Source organism: Neolamprologus brichardi, chromosome 9, assembly GCF_056152115.1.
Source record: "Neolamprologus brichardi isolate AB-2024 chromosome 9, ASM5615211v1, whole genome shotgun sequence".
Classification (NCBI taxonomy): Eukaryota; Metazoa; Chordata; class Actinopteri; order Cichliformes; family Cichlidae; genus Neolamprologus; species Neolamprologus brichardi.
In genome coordinates, this window is record NC_142112.1 from 39,160,010 (window position 1) to 39,177,921 (window position 17,912).

Sequence of the window (17,912 nt, forward strand, 5' to 3'; positions counted from 1 at the left end):
CAACAACTCGTTATATTAACCGAACAAACCCCGCCCCTTCCCGACGGCCGACGCTCGCGTTGGTGTTTTTACCTTCTTGTTGGGCGGCTCCTCTCCGCTCTCCTCCTCGAGGCCCTGCCTCCTCTTCACGGACGGACGGCGGCGTTTGGTGGGAGAGGGGGGGCTGACGGGGAGCAGGCCGCTGGCCGGGTCCTTCTCGTGAATCTTCATGTGTCTGAAACAAGAAACGAAGGTAGGCGGCGTTTACCTGCATGTCATTGAAACCCCAATAACCTGCGGAGTCAGCGTTAACTTAACGAGGAACGCCGGGAATTCTGGGAAGGCCTGACGAGAACTGATACAGTCAGTGGTCTGGGAGTGTGTAGGGACACAGGATGGATACAGGAGGGGGCGGAGCTACAGCAGCCAGCGAGACAGTGCGTGAAAGTGTGCGTGCGTTTGTAAAGGTCACAACAGCGGTGAAGAGGTAAGGAGGAGAGGAAAGGAAATGTGGGCAGGGAAGGAAGTAAGGACAGATGAGAGGAAATAAGGAAAAGAAAATAAAGCAGAAAAAACTTTAGGAAGGAAAGGAAAGGAGGTGACATCAGGAGGAGATGAGGAGGTGCTGTGAGGTAACGAGTGTTCAGAGGAGGACACACGGGCAGGTGTGGGCCTGAGGGTCTATAAATAGGTGTCAGGCAGCGAGCTGGACGCCCATAAGAGGTCCTCACACTCAGTCAGCAGATCTGAGAGCAGCTGACAGGAAGCTGCTCATTAACCTATCAGAGGAGAGGAGAGAGGAGGCGGCCAACCAGAGAGCAAAGTCTGCTCAAACCGCACTGTGGCCCTGCAGCCGGCCAATCAGAGCGCAGGAAACCTGCCCAGTCAGCTGACACACAATCCTTATCACCCAGTGTGTGTGTGTGTGTGTGTGTGTGTGTGTGTGTGTGTGTGTGTGTGTGTGTGTATGTGTGTATGTGTGTATGTGTGTGTGTGTGTGTGTGTGTGTGTGTGTATGTGTGTGTGTGCGTGTGTGTGTGTGTGTGTTTTAAACAGCTGCTGAAGTCCACATATCAACACACACACCAGAAACAGAACAAGGAGACAAGGAGAGGAAAGAAGGACAAGGAGAGGAGCAAACAAGGAAGGGAACAAGAGGTGATAACAAGTAATCAAGGAGAAAAGCTAGGAAACAGAAAAGGAGATAAGGAAATGAAACAAGGAAACAAAAGAGCAAAAACAAGATAGAAAACAGAAACAGAGGAAACTGAAAACGAGGAAGGAGGAAACAGGAAAGTCGATAGGAAGAGAGCAAACTCCTCCTCCTCAGGTCGTCTCCTACAAACTGCAGTGACACAGCGTCAGAGACAAAATGGACTCTGTTTCCTCCTCGCTGCTCGTGTGAAGCAGGACAGTCTTTGAGAGGATGCTCTGCTCCTCCTCCTCCTCCTCCTCCGCTCACAGTTTGCATTGTAAATCAGCGCCTCATCGCCGCGCTGCTCTTTGTGCTCGCTTTCCCGGGCTCGGAGACTCGACAAACCGGCCCGTCGAGTTTCCGTAAAGGTGGATTTTGTGAGTCATAGAAAATCCCGCGTGCCTGAAGGCAGCACGTGTTTTTGTCTTCTGTGAGACTTCAGGAAACATCGAGTCTGAGCGGTGATGGAGAAACTGGTGATTCCTCTCATCGCATTCAAAACAAAAACACAAGTCTGCACCGTAAACACAACTACAGCTTCACGCTACAACAACGCTCTTTCATCCAACCGCTGCCTGCCTGCAGACACACGCTCCTCCGCTTTAAAGCAGCACAAATGTCTTTAAAGCTCAAAAATAACGCGAGCACAGGCAGAGCCAGTAAAACATGATGACACAGAGAAAAACGGCTGCGACATCCAGCAGATCTGAGCGTCTGTCGGCCTACAGTCATTCCTTCCTGCCCACAGCTCCTCATACCATCGCTGAGAGCGAGGACGCAGACAGACCGACATCTGTCAGGCTCAGAGCAGCAGGCTGAACAACAATCCTGCAGTGACACCGCAGAGCCTCGGCTAACGGCTTCAGCGCAGAGCTCCAGTTACTCTTTAAAGTCCAAACAACGCGGCTCACAGGGAACAAAAGTTGATTCTTTTCAAAGTAAAGTCTGTAGAAACTTACAAAAACTTACTAGGCTGCTTTAAAGGCGCTGCTTTTCAAAATAAAATGCAGTAACAGTGCTCCCATGTAAAACATATCTAGTTATTGTTATTACAAATTATTACAGATCAAAAAGCTAATACATGTTCAACGGAGCGTGCCATCCCTGACTTCTCTCTCTTGTAAAGTTTCAAAATAAAAGCTCAATCAGGTAAAAATAGCCTCAGCTAGAAGCTAGCTAAAAATAAATCAACAAATATAAGCCTGAAGAACAGGAAGGAGGCTTTGGAAAATGTGGGAATGATGATTATTATTAAAAAATAAAAAAGTAAAAAAGTATCTGAAATACTCCATTTCAAAATAAAATGCACATCGACCTTATAAATATTAGCATCTGCACTTTTACACTTCCTCTTGTAACGTCTGGTTTGGTGTTTGTTGTGATGCAGACTCTGGCTAATGAACAGACACACACACACACACACACACACACACACACACACACACAGGCTACAGTTAGGTTGTTGGGTCTGATGGTGAAGGCTGGACATCACTGATAAATAAATGACTGGGCGTAGCTCTGTGTGTGTGTGTGTGTGTGTGTGTGTGTGTGTGTGTGTGTTTATATTGGGGTTGGGTTGTTAAAAGTCATCTTCCAACTTCCTGTGTAGCCCCCGCCCCCTCTCCCACACACACACAGTGTGGTGGTGTTCTCCCATGACGGTTGGCTGGTGATCATGTTAAACTCCAACTTCCTCCCCCAGAGTTTGTATAGTGTGTGTGTGTGTGTGTGTGTGTGTGTGTGTGTGTGTGTGTTAAGCAGTGACACTGACATAGATAAACTTAAATGTGGGCATATATGAGGTCGATGTAATCCAGATGTTTGCCTCTGTAACTCTGACACTTCAAGCAGTCGAATGAGGTGCTCGTCTCCGATTGGCTGGCAGGTAGCAGGACGTGTGTGCGTGCGCTCTGATCACCTGTGCATGTTGCCGTTGGTGGTGAAGGTCTGGCCGCAGATGTTGCATTTGTAGGGCCGCTCGCCGCTGTGGACCAGCATGTGTCTGTCGAGCGACGAGGCCGAGCTCAGGCATTTCCCACAGATGCTGCAGGAGTGATCCGTCGCTCCGGCGTCGGCGTTGTGCTGCGGGACGTAAGGCACGCTCAGAGTCACCTCATTTTTATGAGCGGACGTGTATAATGTTTGACAGTATGGACGCACCCCTTCAAAATAAGAGTCTCATCACACAATAGTGGTACCCCAGTAAAAACCAAAAGTCCCAAAGAATAAAATAATAATAAAACGCACACGTAGACACCGTGTGACCATTTATTTATACATCAGCTGCTGTTTTGCGTCTGCTGAACTCACCTTCAAAATAAGAGCTCCTGGCTGTATAGTAGCCTGATTTTCTCATGTCACTAGACATGTGTTGGATTTAAGTAAAATCCTGCAGTGACCTGGTAACAGACTGTTGGCAGGATATTGGCGAGGCCATCAAAGATCTTAAACATGCTATCCTTTCAAAATAAAATACACATCTAAGAATACATGGGAAGCAGACATATTTTATTCTGAAAAGTTATTTGGATTTTACTTATTTGGGCTCAGACACATCAGCCTGACTTTAAGGAAAATAACGCTTTGTAATATGTTAAATTTTCAAAATAAAAGCCCCAAAAGTTACCAAGGCTGTTTGAAAAGCATGATGAGTAAAATAATGTTTTGAAATATGTTCAAAACAGAGGCTGCCCTTTCAAAGTAAAATTCTAAATCGAGCATGTTTCTTGCATCTGTTTCATCTCTTATTGAACTGGTCATCAGGCCGCAGCAGCTTTGACACACACAGAAGGTTTCTCCTGAACATCTGCAGTTATTTCACAGTGGGTGTGTTTACCTGTCTAATGTGCATGGTCAGCTGGTGCTGGGTTTGACAGCTCTTGTCACACAGTGGACAAATATAAGATGAGCTGTCGTCTTTGGTGTCCTGAAGGAAAGGAAAACAAAGATCAAAGGTCATCCAACCATGAAGCTACAAACTGTCACATGACCCGCGCAGCACTCACACCTGACTGGTTTCTTCTTCTTCTGTTATATTTAAAACATGCTACCACAAAAACCAGGCTGAAATAACCAAATCACAGCGATCACCACAGTCAAAACAATACAGCGCGCGGGTCACATGACGGCGGCGGCTGGACCAGGCTTCACCCCGTGGAGCATGTTTGTGGCTTGACAGCTGTGTCCAGATGTGGGCTGAAGTGGCCCCAGTTTGACCCGATGACCTAATGTCAGCCGATGCCTCGCATCCAGCTGCAACAGCAACCGAGCTGCGGAGCTGCACACACACAAATCTGTCTTTGTATCATCGTGGGGACCCGTGCTAATATAATGATTTAGGGGGACTCGTGTTATCGTGACTCATTCACAGACAGACGACCCTGAAACACGTCTAAAAGGCCTCGATGACCTCTTTGAAGGTGCATTAAATCGTGAAGACCCGAGGCAGACGGCTAAATGTCCTCGCAGTCAGGCCTCGTCTGCTCATCATTCTGGGAGGAAACGTTGAGAAAACAATCTCTACAAATTACTGCGCACACACACACACACACACACCCTCCACTCAGAGGCAGCGCTTTCCTTTTCCTGTTCAACCACAGGAAGTTCTGACGCGGCGTGGAATGCCAGCGAGCGTGATGGGAGAAACAAACCACAGTGACGAGGCAGAAACACATGAAAAGGAGGGAAGAGGAGAAGCTGCGCGTCCTGCTGTGGACGGCGAAGGCGGAGGCCGGGCCGAAGCGGCGCGGTCGAGGCGTCGCGTACCTGGTTGCGTCGTGCGTTGCGACCGGGAGGGGCTCGCATGGCTGCCGTGAGGGACTTGCTCGGTGAAGGGCTTCAAACGGAGAAGAAGACAAAACATTTCACACATAAATAAAAAGTTTAAAGACTCGACAGTGTTTGGTTTGTTTTAAAACGAGTGTTTTCTGCAGAGTCCCAGAGGACAGAATCTGGTAAATGTGCAGAATCTATTTAATAAGTAAGCGGCTTCATCCTGATGGGAGGTGTGGCTGTTGTCATGTTTCCTGCTGTGCTTCTTTAATCCTGCCCGTATGTGAGGAATCACACTTACAGCTGAAATGACCTCCTGTTGTTCTGTGAGCTGTCATTTAAATCCTGTTCATTTCTTTAGATTTTGTCTCATTGAAAGCAGCCGAGCCGTCTATCAGCACTTCCTGTTTGTGATGAATCTCTCTGGATTGCAGCTACGTTTGGACAAATCTTATTCAGTGCCGTTAACCTGCAGACGTGTCATCCTCCACCCACAGATGTTAATGTGGAGACGTAGCTCTGCTCGACTCACACTTGCAGAAATTTATTCAAGTTTAAAGCTAAATATCGACTTCAGCTCATCTAAACTTTAAACTTTTAATAAAGTTTGAAGACTCGCTGTAATCACCTGGGGGAGGGGCCGGCGGAGGAGGAGGCTGAAGGGGCTCCACTCCCACCGTCTCCGCCGTTAATGGTCCCTGTTGCTGACATCACTGCTGACATCATGGCATTAATGGAGGAGAGGTCTTCTCCTCCGCCGCCTCCCGCGGTTCCTCCACCTTTGTCTCCGTTCTGTAGTTTCGCTGCTCCGCTCGCCGCCTCCTTCGCTCCTTCCGTCACTCCGTTGATCGCTCCTGCAGAGCAGCATCGCTGACTGTTATCACTCTGTTAGCTAAAACCGTTAAATGTTCACCGGGGGTTCGGCGCGCACCTTTGAGGTTTTTGTGCGTTTTCTCCTCCTCCTCAGTCAGCTCAGTGTTGGCTCCTCCCCCTTCCTGCCGCTCCTCTGTGGAGTTCTCCATGACTGCTGCAACAGACAAACACACTATTAGAGAGTAACCATCCTCTAACCCGTCCCACCATTTAAAGCTGTGTGCGTTTAAAGCTGCGATGCTTTAGCGCGTGCACAGGAAACAAAGACTCGGCCGATTGTTACAAACTCCTGTCAGTGGGGACATGAGGATTTTTGAGTGGTGTGAGGGCTGACTGAGATCAGAATAGCACGGGAGCTGAGCAGTGCTGACTTTCCCCGGACACATGCAGCTGGAGTTTCTGGTTTCACTGAAGAAAACCGTTCAAAGCCTGCGAGTGCTGCAGACGTGCAGCTTCAGCAGCAAGAAAACAAAGTTTGCAAACCTGAGAAAGATTTTATAAAAAGAAGCAGCTTGATGAACGAATTTCAGTTTGTCTGCATGTTTTAAACACTGTTTCTGATTTACTCTGACACTTAAAGAGAGACAGCAGAGGAAGACTATGAGCAAACAACAGCAGCTCTGGCCGAGCGCCCACTGGACCAGAGGGGGCCAAACGTTGGGTTTGCAGCCCCCACACCTGTTTCTACCAGCTCAGAGCGACATATGAGGGAGAGATGGAGGAGGAGGAGGAGGAGGAGGAGAGAAGGGGCACTTCTGCTTTTTGCAGAGAGGAGAAGACGAAAGCTAATTACAGTTTCCTGTCTGCCCTCAGAGGAAGAAGCGCTCCAGAGCCGGCCACTTCCTCCTGCAGCTCAGAGAGAGGCTGCGTGTGTGTGTGTGTGCGTGCGTGCGTGCGTGCGTGCGTGCGTGCGTGCGTGTGTGTGTGTGTGTGTTGGACATTCCTAGTTCAAAGAAAGAAGGAAGTGAAAGAAGCAGCGAGTCCTAAAAGTGATGAAGAAGCCAATGGACGCCTCCCATCAGCCCGACACTAGCTGGCGCGTCGCAGAGTGGCGCCACTTCAGCGTTACCCTGCCGCGGTGGCCATGTTTGTGGCCAGCAGTTGAGTCACGCTGACATCACATCCTCGTCAGCGGTGCTCTTCCTGATTTCGGCACAGCGAGTTGCACCACAGCATTAAACCGTTATTGTAGTGTACCTGCAGGGCAGCGCCGTTATTTCCACAAACATTCACGGGCTTTAAACGCAGCGGCTTCGCCACATTTTATAAAAAACTGAAGAGTGGGAACAAATGAAAACAACTACTCTGTGTCTAAAGATGATCTTAAATTTAAAAAACATCTTTATGTGATCGTAGCATCAACACAGGTCTGACGACGTGAGCGCGATGACTTTACTGCACAGATTTCACGTCAGTTACAGCAAATGAAACCAAAGAAGAAGAAAAGGAGAAGAAAAGAGAAAGGACGAGTGGAACGCGGCGAGAGAGCGCTGACAGCTGGCGGCGAGCGCGCCGTGTTTCCACTGACCTCTGAGTGTATCACCGCTCCTGCGTGACACGCTGTTACATGGCCACGGCAGGTGCACGCGCGCACACGCAATCGGACGCTGTGATTGGCTGCCAGAGTGCTCGGGCAGCACTTTTTACAGCCCGCAGAAACGAACGGCAACAGATGGCTGTGAGAGGAGAGGGCAGAGGAGGCTGGGAAAAAAAGGATGGAGAAAGAGAACCCTCCCAAAATCAACCGTCCTAACCCGGCTGCTCAGGACGCCGCGAACTGAGAGACGGCGCCAACACGTGCACGTGTCAACGCAACCGCAGAGTCTGCGCCAAAGTTTTAAACATCTATGACGATGTTTAAACCAGTTTAGAAGGAACGGTCCCTGAACGCAGCACGAAGTCTGAGCACTGTGTGTGTGTGTGTGTGTGAGAGAGAGATAGCTGATGTTACTACATCTGTTCCCAGCCATCATTCTCACACACTCTAACACTCCCTCCTGACTCACTCTGTCACACACACGCACACACACACACACACACACGCACACACACACACACACACACACACACACACTCACACAGCTCTGACATCCTGACATTCTTGCACATCCATGCAAAAGCAGAAAAAGGTCACCGTGTTGGAGCCACTGAGCATGAATCTGTACGAGTGTGTGGGTGTGTACTCGTACATCTGCCATTGTAAGGACCGTCACCCTCTTTCGACCTTAGGAGGACGCTGTGGCAGTGGCACACTTTCAACTCTTAACTTTAAAGGCGCAGTCACATGACACCTACGCAGTACACCCCTGATAGGGTACAGCCCTTTCAAAAGCAAGAATGTCATAAAGTTTTTACCAATGGAGAAATATTAATTTCTGAACCTATTTTAAGTATTTAACCAGCAGAATTAGTTAAGTTTAACGTCATGAACCTCCTGCTGTGCACCAACTGTGTGAAGATGTAACCCAGAGAGTGGACACAGCACAGGATGGATGTGTGGGGTAAATGAGGATTAAGAGCATCCTCTCGGTCCTTTTTCTTTATTCACTTTGAAAACTTGGAAGCAGAAACATGCAAGCTTTTATAATTTTACTACAGATAAGTCTGCATGAACTTTATGTTTTAACCTTCTGATATAATCCCGTTTTTACCTGGTGCTAATAGCTAATGTTGGCTAGCATGCCTTAGAGCAGGGGTGGGTCGGTGTCCCTGCAGGTTTTAGATGTGTCCTCGAACCAACACAGCTGATTTAAAGGCTAAATTAGCTCCTCAACATGTCCTGAGGTTCTCCAGACGCCTGGTAACGAACTCATCATGTGATTCAAGTGTGTTGACCCAAGGTGAGATCTAAAACCTGCAGGACACCGGCCCTCGAGGACTGGAGTTCGACACCCCTGCCTTAGAGGCTCTGGCACTAAAGTTAGCATCTAGCATGATAAGAGGCTACTTCACCAGCTTCTTTCTTTTATGATAAATACCTGTCACAAGTTTATGAAGTCCAACTTATAGATAATCTCCCTCTCTCACACTAGCTATGTTTTATAGCACTAGCCTAGCATTAGCCTAGCATTAGCCTAGCAGCTGCCATTATTAATCTCACACAGTAATCACCACCAACATGTAAATTCATTTTACTTTTTGTAGTTTGTATATGCTTAACAGTGCTAGTGAGTTAGCTGCTGGTGTGAACAGCCTCGTCTGTGTTCGTTTTCATAAATTCACGAGGTGAATCAAAACGGCCCAACTGTAAACTGCTTTATGGTTACGTTAGCAAACATTAGAAACCTTATCTAGCATCAATTAATGGTTAAAGGCCAGAGGAAAACTTCTATAGAAAGCAGACTGTGCCATGGTCAGCTCTCTCCTCTTCCTCCTTTTTCTAACCTTTTCCGTTTGTATTTATACCGCTGTGTTTCTGTATCTGTGAGCCGGTGTCAGCTAACAGTCTGTGTTTAGCAGGAGAGATGTGAGCAGAGGGATGGAGGGATGCATGGGCAGATAGAGAAGTGAGAGAGGGGGAGGCCAGGAACCAGTCACCATATGTTGGCTATTTATTACACCTCCCTAAACTGTCACTCTCCCTCCATCTATTCATCCATCACCCTCTCGGCCTCATTCAGAACAGCACTGCAGCACTTTATCCAAACAGGAGCGACTTCGCTTATTTCTAGCAACACGTTCTTATTCTGGAACTGCAGTGTTGTATATTTGCACGATTAACAGTTAAAAATAAATAACTTGTGCTGTGCCTTTTATAGCAAGTGAGATCCACAAAGGCTGGAAATGTTAGCTTGAATTAGCCCCAAGTGGACATTAGAGGAACTGCAGCCATTGGTGCATCTGCGTTTGCTTCATTTTCAGCGCACATTAGCGCTGGATGCTTGGCAGCGTCAGCGCTGATTATCTAAGAATATCAACGCTGTGATGAAATACGGCGCCGGCTGCAGCGTCGAGCAGTCAGGGCTGCCTCTGTAACGCTGTAAATGTCTAAACTCACAACCTTATGATCTAATCCATAATCTACTGGTTCCCGACAGGAAACCCTGGGATGATTTCCAACCTTGTGACAGTGATGGAGAGAAGTGCTATTCATGGGAATTCACCAAACTCGTAAGAGAAACTGAAAGAAAGTCAGAGCCTCTTTATCTCTTTCTGTTTCTGCGCTGGTCGACCACAACAGGAAGTTCACACTCACGGGAGTCACAAGAGAGCGTTTTGCTGCTTCCCCATGTGCACTCGCAAAGAGAGAGATTGATGGGCATGACCCCCCCTCCCCCGCCTCTCCTCCCGAGCCTCCATCTAACACTCAGCTGCCATCACCCATCCTCCACCGCTCCGCCGATCCCGACGTTCCTGTTTCCTCGCTGCAGAACTCTGCCCAAACTTGTTAACGCACACTTGTGAAACTAAAAGCTGAATATCCCAAGGCAGAGACGACTTTTTCTGAGCTGCACGGACAAAAGCATGTCATGCGTTGCCTTCTTTCTGAAAACATGACCAAGTTTCAGCGCAGATGTAGACAGATGTTTATTTGATCTGAGCACAGCCACGCTTCATCAGAAAAACACGGATTTCAAAATATTGTGTTCACAGAATTTCCAGAAAATTGGCAAAAAAGTTCTAAATTGGACATCAGCGCCTTCATGCTGCTTTCTGCTAACATCAACATCTAAGAGCGCCAGTTTTTAATGTCAAGGCAGCAACTTTCCCACCTCAAGAAGCACAAAAGCCGTTTTTGTTGAAGAGAGAAAAAACACCAACTGTTGACTTGAACCCAAAAGCACAGAGGTCTTATTCTTTACGCCCAGGCACCACATGCAGCTCCACTCCCTTTTGTAATCGCCACACAGCGAACGGCTGTATCACGGGAGGATTTCAAAGGAATCATGGAGGCAGGGGCGTATATAAGAGGTTTTAGATGGGGTGGCACACTCCCTGATTTCTAAGGGGAGACCCCGAGCTGAGTTTGAAACCGAAGCAGAGTGGCGTCTGGTGAAGATGATTTTAAACCTGCGCTGTAACAAAATAGCTGCCACACTGAAACGTGACTGAACACTAATATTTACGTCTTTAAATCCGATTATCATTTATCGTTCTGACGAGTTTGTAGCTGTAACAAACACAGCAGCTTCCAGTGCACGTTACACTTTTATAGTTGGACCTGCAGTGATGTGAGAAGAAAAAGGTGGCGTGGACCCCCTGACCCACCCGTGTATACGCCCATGCTTGCACTGACATGGCAGAGCAAATCGGGGGTGGCACCAGAGGTGGCCAATCAGATATCAGTAGAGGGGGTGCCATCCCAGGACACCATGTTTATATTTAAAAACAGGTCAAACATCCCTAAACACTGACAGCACGTCCACAGCCTTTCAGAGACGTCCTCCGTCCGTCTCCACCTCCTCCACCTCCTCCTCCATCGGCCTTTTACAAACTGTTTCTAACTCCTCTTCCTCTGCTCATCTCCCCTCTGCCTGCTCGCTGCCCTCCAGCTCGGTTACACATTGACTGCTTCCTCTGTGTGTGTGTGTGTGTGTGTGTGTGTGTGTGTGTGTGTGCGTGTGGAGTTTAGACCCGGCGTGATAAAGTGTTGAGATAGCATCGACGGTGTGTCGGCTCCACTGTACAGCATACCGCAGCCGGCAGGCAGAGCGGGGGAGGGGAGCGTCTCAGCCAACCACCGAGCACGCTCACAGTGGAAAATGTCTGCAGCTCTCAGCCAATCAGGAAGCAGATTCCTCAACACATCCATCCTCCCGTGTGTGTGTGTGTGTGTGTGTGCGCTCCTACCAAACACTTCACACTCTGATGTTTCACTATGAAGATCTTTAACAAATTAAAAAAAACAATAAAATTAAATTTGTTTCTAATGTAATATTTAGTGTTTTACTTTGTCTCATTATTGTCGTCACGCTTCAAACTCTTTGAAAGCTGTCAAAGATTTAATTTAAAAAAGAATAACTGTAATATTACGGTAATTAAACATTAAATGTTTCTTAAGTACTAATAATACTTTCATAGTTATTGAAAAATAAATGTTTTGTGTATTAATACAACATCATTAATTAAATAAAAACATTTTTAGTAAGAATTTATTACTAAAACAAATTTTAAAAGTGATTTTTTTAAAAATGTGTAAAGTTACTTTTACAGTTTGTATGTTCTGTTTTTGTTCCCTTTTAGACTTGAAGTAAACTAATGTCCTTCATAGATGGTTTAAAAGAACAAAACATCAGAGATGTAACTGAAATGCTTAATTATATATGTTTATTTAATATAATAGTTTTAAAGTGAATCACTTTCATTTCCATGTTTTTATTCTTTTCTGATTGATGCTTCAATTAAAACTTTCTCAGCTTCACAACAACAACAACAACAACCAGGTGATGACCCCGTATGAGCAGCACTGTGTGACAGTGGGGAGGAAAAACGCCCATTTCACAGGAAGAAACCTGCAGCAGAACCAGGCTCAGGGAGGGCGGGGCCATCTGCCCAAACACCAATCACACTGCAGGTATCTTATTATGTAATTTCAACTCAGTTTGTTTCCTTTAATGTTTATTTATTGAGTTTTATTTGTGGTTCTAATGTTTGTTTGTAAAGTCTGGTTATCATCACTGTCACAAACATTAGCGGAGCTTCAGGAGCTTCAGGAGCTTCAGGAGCTTCAGGAGCTTCAGGAGCTCGTAGATAAAGTGGTGAAACCAGGCGGGACACAGAGAGAAGACTGAAGAGGCGTTTATGAAAACGTCCAACCTTCCGTCTCCTCGGAAAACTCGCTGAAACACTTCCAGGAGCAAACACATCTGGAATCAGGTCAAAGCGCTGACAGGGACAGAGACGGCCAAACGCCATGCAAGCTGAAGCAGAAGCCACTGAAACAAAGATGGCGGACTGTGCCGTGAGAAACAGGAAGAAACGTTCATTCCCAGAGCTACCAAAGAGGCGGAGCCTGGAAGCGTTTACAGGTGAGCGTTTAACTTCAGGTGGATGAAAGATGGCGAAACAATGAGGAGGAGGAGGAAGGAGGGGAAGGTGGCGGTGGGATGAAGATGAGAAAGGAGGGAGGAGCATATTTACCCGTCTTTTTCGTAAAGCAACGCTCGCTCGAATCTGTCTCGGGGCGGGAGGGGGCGGGGTTTGTTGTGTGTGTGTCTGCAACCACTGCTCACACTGCAGGGAGGAGAGCACAGAGAGACCGTCAGTAACACAAACACACGTTTACACACAAATACAGAAACAACAACAAACTTGTGAAAAACAAACATCAAGTTTGGATGCACCAACGTGAACATCTGGACTCGATGTGATCCAGAATATTCCCGTTTTCAGGAAACACCTGCACAGACACGAGTGCAGCTAACCTGCTCACTTCTGTTATCATTGCATTATTTTCTGTTTAAAGTAAAACTACGTGTGCAGCAGCTCACAAGCTGCAGTTTGTAGAAACACTGGTTTTATTTGACGTTATCCACTCCCACAGTGGGCGTCACACAGAGCTGTGTCATTACTGTAATTAGTATTTTCATTTATCAGGTTTTTACTGTTTAACGTTTTACCGTAAATACTGGAATACAGCAGAGTGCTCACTAGGGGTGGGGGAAAAATGGATACTGTGTAGCATGGTGATATTTTGTTTGCTAATAATGTATGGATACAGGGACAGCAGAAATCGATACTTTGTTACAAAAAGGTTTTTGTGCTCTGACTTCAGAGCATGTTGATCCTTTTTCTGAGCAAGAATCCTGACATTCCTTCACTGTCCAAATGTGACAGTTTACTTATTTTAATTTAAGACATGTTTTATTTTAATTAAGTTTAAAACTTTTTTATTTACCTTCATGTACAGAATCTGAATATCGCAAAATATTTTTAAAAAATTGCAATAATATCGTATCGTGAGTTGTATGGTGATTCCCACCTCTAGTGCTCACATTTTATTAGGCTTTTGTACTGAGCATACACGGCTCCTGTTGCCGTGACGATAATCACAGATTTTACTACAATAGAAACAGAAACTACATCTATTCCCTCGATCATTTACTGCTGCGCTTTACATCGTGGAATATACATCCTGGCCGAGCTCGAGAGCGCCCCCTGTGGAAGAAGAAACAGCCCCCTGATTTCACCCAAACAATTTAAACAATGAAAATGTATCCGCCCACAGCGAGCGTTTCCACGGACACGCGCCCTGTTTTACTGTTTCCAGACTGTAAATGCTCGCGTCCACATAAACAAAGTAAACGATGCAGAAACAACACACAGAGCTGCAGGACGCAGAGGTGAGCTCAGAGTCTGAGTCGTCATTTCACCGACACACACGCACACACGCACGCACGCACACACGCACACACACACACACACACACACACACGCACACACACCTTCAGGTCCAGCATTACAAATAAAGCGAGTACAGAGGTCAGTGTGCTGCATTATGTGCTGATACAATCACGGCTGATAACACAAAACACAAACTGAACTGTGGAGGCGCCATCAAGGCCCAGAGTGGCCCGGTGCATTATGGGTAACAGAAAGATACCTGCTATCTGCTGATATCTGCCCGCAGCAGTGACGTTTGTCTGGACACTTTATTTTTTATTTACAGCTTCAGAAATAAAAAAGTGCAGAAGAAGAAAGCCAGAGGCTTAACTGAGCTGCCCAAAGACGCTAATCTGTCAGACAGGGCGAAGCGAGGTTACGGTGAGGGAGGGCGAGACGAAAAGAAGACAAAAGATATGCTGGAAAGGAGGAAAGATGGAGGGATAAGAGGGATGCAACAGGCTGCACAGCTCAGGGACGTATTTACGGATGGAGGGATGATGGAGGGGGCAGGAGACAGAGAGAGAGATTAAGAGCTTAACAGGGTTGGTAAGACCAATTAGGAGGCAGCTGAGACTGGAGGTGAGGAGGATGAGGGAGGATAGAAAACGTCTGCACCCGCATCACCGCCTGAGAGAAGTCTGCATTTACAGGAAGGCGAGGATGCAGATAAATACATGTAGAACTAAATATCAGTACAAGATGTCCAAAAATATCTGTTAATGTTAAAGCATCAGTGCTGTGAGCCAAGAATCACTTTGAAACCACGAAAACATGAACAACAGAGATATTCTGAGTCTGGATTTATTCAGTTTTAGAAAAATAAGTCTGTAACTGACGACTTCCTGAGCCAGCAACGAGCCAAGAATGGTTCTGAAACAAAGGAAAAGTGAAAAATGTGATTATTCACAGGCTTTGAAAAATAAAGCCAAATTCACCTTTAGCACATCCTGCATCCTGCAAAAGTCTATAGCAAGCACGTTCATCTCCCGTTAATCAGAGAGAGCTGCACATGTCCGACCCTGGACCCATTTTTGTGTGCGTGTCTATTTTTCTTCCACAACAGACAAAGGGTTAAAGAAAACCAGCATTTCTCTAGCTGTTCACTTTAAAATCAAGCTATCGTGAGCTTCACAAACAGGTTTTCTATCTGCTGCTGAGGGCCTGTCGTCGGTGTTAATGGGCTGAGTATTGTTGCAGATAAAGGAGGTGTAAGCTGATACAGGGAGGTGCCACGGCTCCCACCTAAACTAGGATTTATCACCGTGTTCCCCCACCACCACACAAAGCCCCCGCTAAGCCAGCAGCTAATGAGCTAGCCCCTCTAACTCACTTTAGCTTTGTTCTGCTGCAAACACAGCCTGCTGCATTGTTTCTAGCTTTGCAGCACTAAACGGCTCCGCGCGGCTTAAAACTGGAAACCAGAGCTGCCAGCACTGTTAATACCAGCAGGGTCAAAACTTTAGGTTAATGAATATAAAGCACATAACGACTATGAAACGATACACAGGCCCTGATGTGAGCGAGATGCTAGCATCAAGGCAGAAGCTAATCTTCCAAGACAACTCTTTCAAACTTTGAAACTTTGTATCCTTTTAAAACAAAACACAAGCTCCTGATGATTCATTAACACCCACATTAACTGTAACTGCTAGCATCATGCTACATGCTAACAGTAGACAGTTTTCATCATTGAACTTATCTAAACAGACATGGGCGTATATACGGGGGGTCAGGGGGGTCCACGTCACCTTTGTCTTTTCGAGACATCCAACTATAAAACTGTAAGTATCGAAACCCAAGTTAAAGAGATCTTAAATTATCCACGATTTAACTTCAACCCATGCTAGCCAAAGTTTCTGTTTTTATCTTGTTAGCATCATAAGTAAGATTAATAAACTAAAGGTTAATGTGGTTTTATAGACAAAGTCAAAGTGAAATCTTTGTTTTAATGATTACTAATAATGACAATAATTTAAAAAATATCTTTAAAATAAAATACATGATATAAATAAACTACATGCTACTGTGCTAACATGTTAAAGTACAACAGATGATGCAGTTAAGATAAGATAAGATAAAACTTTATTAATCCCTCGGGTGGGTTCCTCTGGAAAATTTAAATATGTTAAACAAAGGCGATATAACGAATTAACAACATTAATGATACTAATTTTTTAAAAAGCCAAACAGGCACTACAGAGTAGCATTAGCATCTCGTACTCAGTGTCAGAGATACTGTGTCAGTGCAAGCATGGGCGTATATACGGGGGGGTCAGGGGGGTCCACGTCACCTTTGTCTTTTCGAGACATCACTGCAGGTCCAACTATAAAACTGTAAGTATTACTAATAATAACAATAATTTAAAAAATATATTTGAAATAAAACACATGATATAAATAAACTACATGCTACTGTGCTAACATGTTAAAGTACAACAGATGATGCAGTTATGTTAAACGAAGGCGACATAACGAATTAACAACATTAATGATAGTATTTTTTTAAAAAGCCAAACAGTCACAGGACTTCAGAGTAGCATTAGCATCTCGTACTCACATGAACCTCATGCTAGCATGTTTAAATTTGCTTTTTACGTAAAAATGAGTCATTAGCGTAAACTGACATGTAGCTTTTACATCATGCTAACAGAGGAAATATGATCTTTTCACAATATATAAATACAATGCACCACAATAGCATTTTTTATGTTAGCATTAACAGCTAGCATGTAAACTGGAGATTTCGTCATGTTGATGACGCCGATTCTTTTAATGAAGTCTAAATATAAATTGTGAAATTAGCTTCATCTTCAGGTTAGCATCAAGCCTTTGCACTGCTTGGATTTTGATTTGTCAACAGTCATCCATCCATCTTGTGTTTTCTGTTTTAGCAGAACGTAGCCAATCCAGGGTCTGCAAACAGCATCATGTGATTTTCCTCAAAGTAACAAACTGCCTTCAATTACTCAGCAAGTCTGCACTGAAAATCAAGTTAAAGCTGATCAATCAGAGCTTAAAGTGGCCCATCAGGCCACGGCACCGGCGTGTTCTGGTTAGAGCGCGTCACAGAGTAACTGGGTTGACTGGGAACAGAATGTGAGCCGTGACAAACACCCGAGGAGGAGCTCGGTGATGATGCTTTTAACTGTGTGCGAGCAGGCCAGCGGCAGAGCGGGGCCCTGTAATACACTCTGATGGTAAAAATAACTCGCCGAGCGGGACGAGGAATGCGTGCGCTGAAGAATGCCGCTCTGCTGACGGGTGACAGGCATGGACAAGTGCAGAGGGAGGAGGAGAGGAGGAGAAACACCTGAGAGGCAGAAACCTGCACGAGTTCTAGAGAAAAGGAGGATTAGATAAGAGTGAGAGTGCAGTTAGACGAGTGAGTTTGTGCACGTTTGGGAAAATTAAGCAGAATTTGCTGTTGGCACTTCCTGTTTTCCATGCGCCGTTTCAACGAGCTAAAAGCTGAATAAATGTGACGCTAACGTAGAAACGTGACTCTTCTTCTCTGCTCCTGGTCCCCGTAAACCTTTCTGACCTCATGTGTCTGCTCAGATTTATCACCTGGAGTTTGTTTTGTCATTTTTAGTTTTATGTCTCAGTTGTGTTGTTTTCAGCCTTTAACGTATCCGTTTGGCGTCCTGTGTCACGTCTTTGCTGTTGGTGTTTGAACGCCGGCGGTTCGCTCGTGTTTACTCTGCTGGGAACACGTTCGGTCTGCTGCTGTTTGCTTTGGGACGATGTCCTCGGGTGCCACTCGGGCCTC

General features: G+C 45.8%; 1 protein-coding gene across 2 annotated transcripts in view; it reads right to left on the reverse strand.

Moving 5' to 3' along the window:
- Positions 1-17,912, reverse strand: part of rreb1a (ras responsive element binding protein 1a) — a 53,450-nt gene that overhangs the window by 16,033 nt on the left and 19,505 nt on the right. Inside the window, exons 2-8 of one of the 2 annotated variants that reach the window (XM_087846640.1) lie at positions 12,899-12,991; positions 5,877-5,969; positions 5,574-5,799; positions 4,940-5,009; positions 4,011-4,100; positions 3,093-3,256; positions 73-214 (exon numbers count right to left, since the gene is read on the reverse strand). In XM_087846640.1, the coding sequence (XP_087702766.1) occupies positions 73-214; positions 3,093-3,256; positions 4,011-4,100; positions 4,940-5,009; positions 5,574-5,799; positions 5,877-5,967 (783 nt within the window). In that variant the 5' untranslated portion in view covers positions 5,968-5,969; positions 12,899-12,991. Of the gene's footprint in view, positions 1-72; positions 215-3,092; positions 3,257-4,010; positions 4,101-4,939; positions 5,010-5,573; positions 5,800-5,876; positions 5,973-12,898; positions 12,992-17,912 lie in introns of both variants that reach the window. The other variant, XM_087846639.1, reaches the window with a different exon arrangement.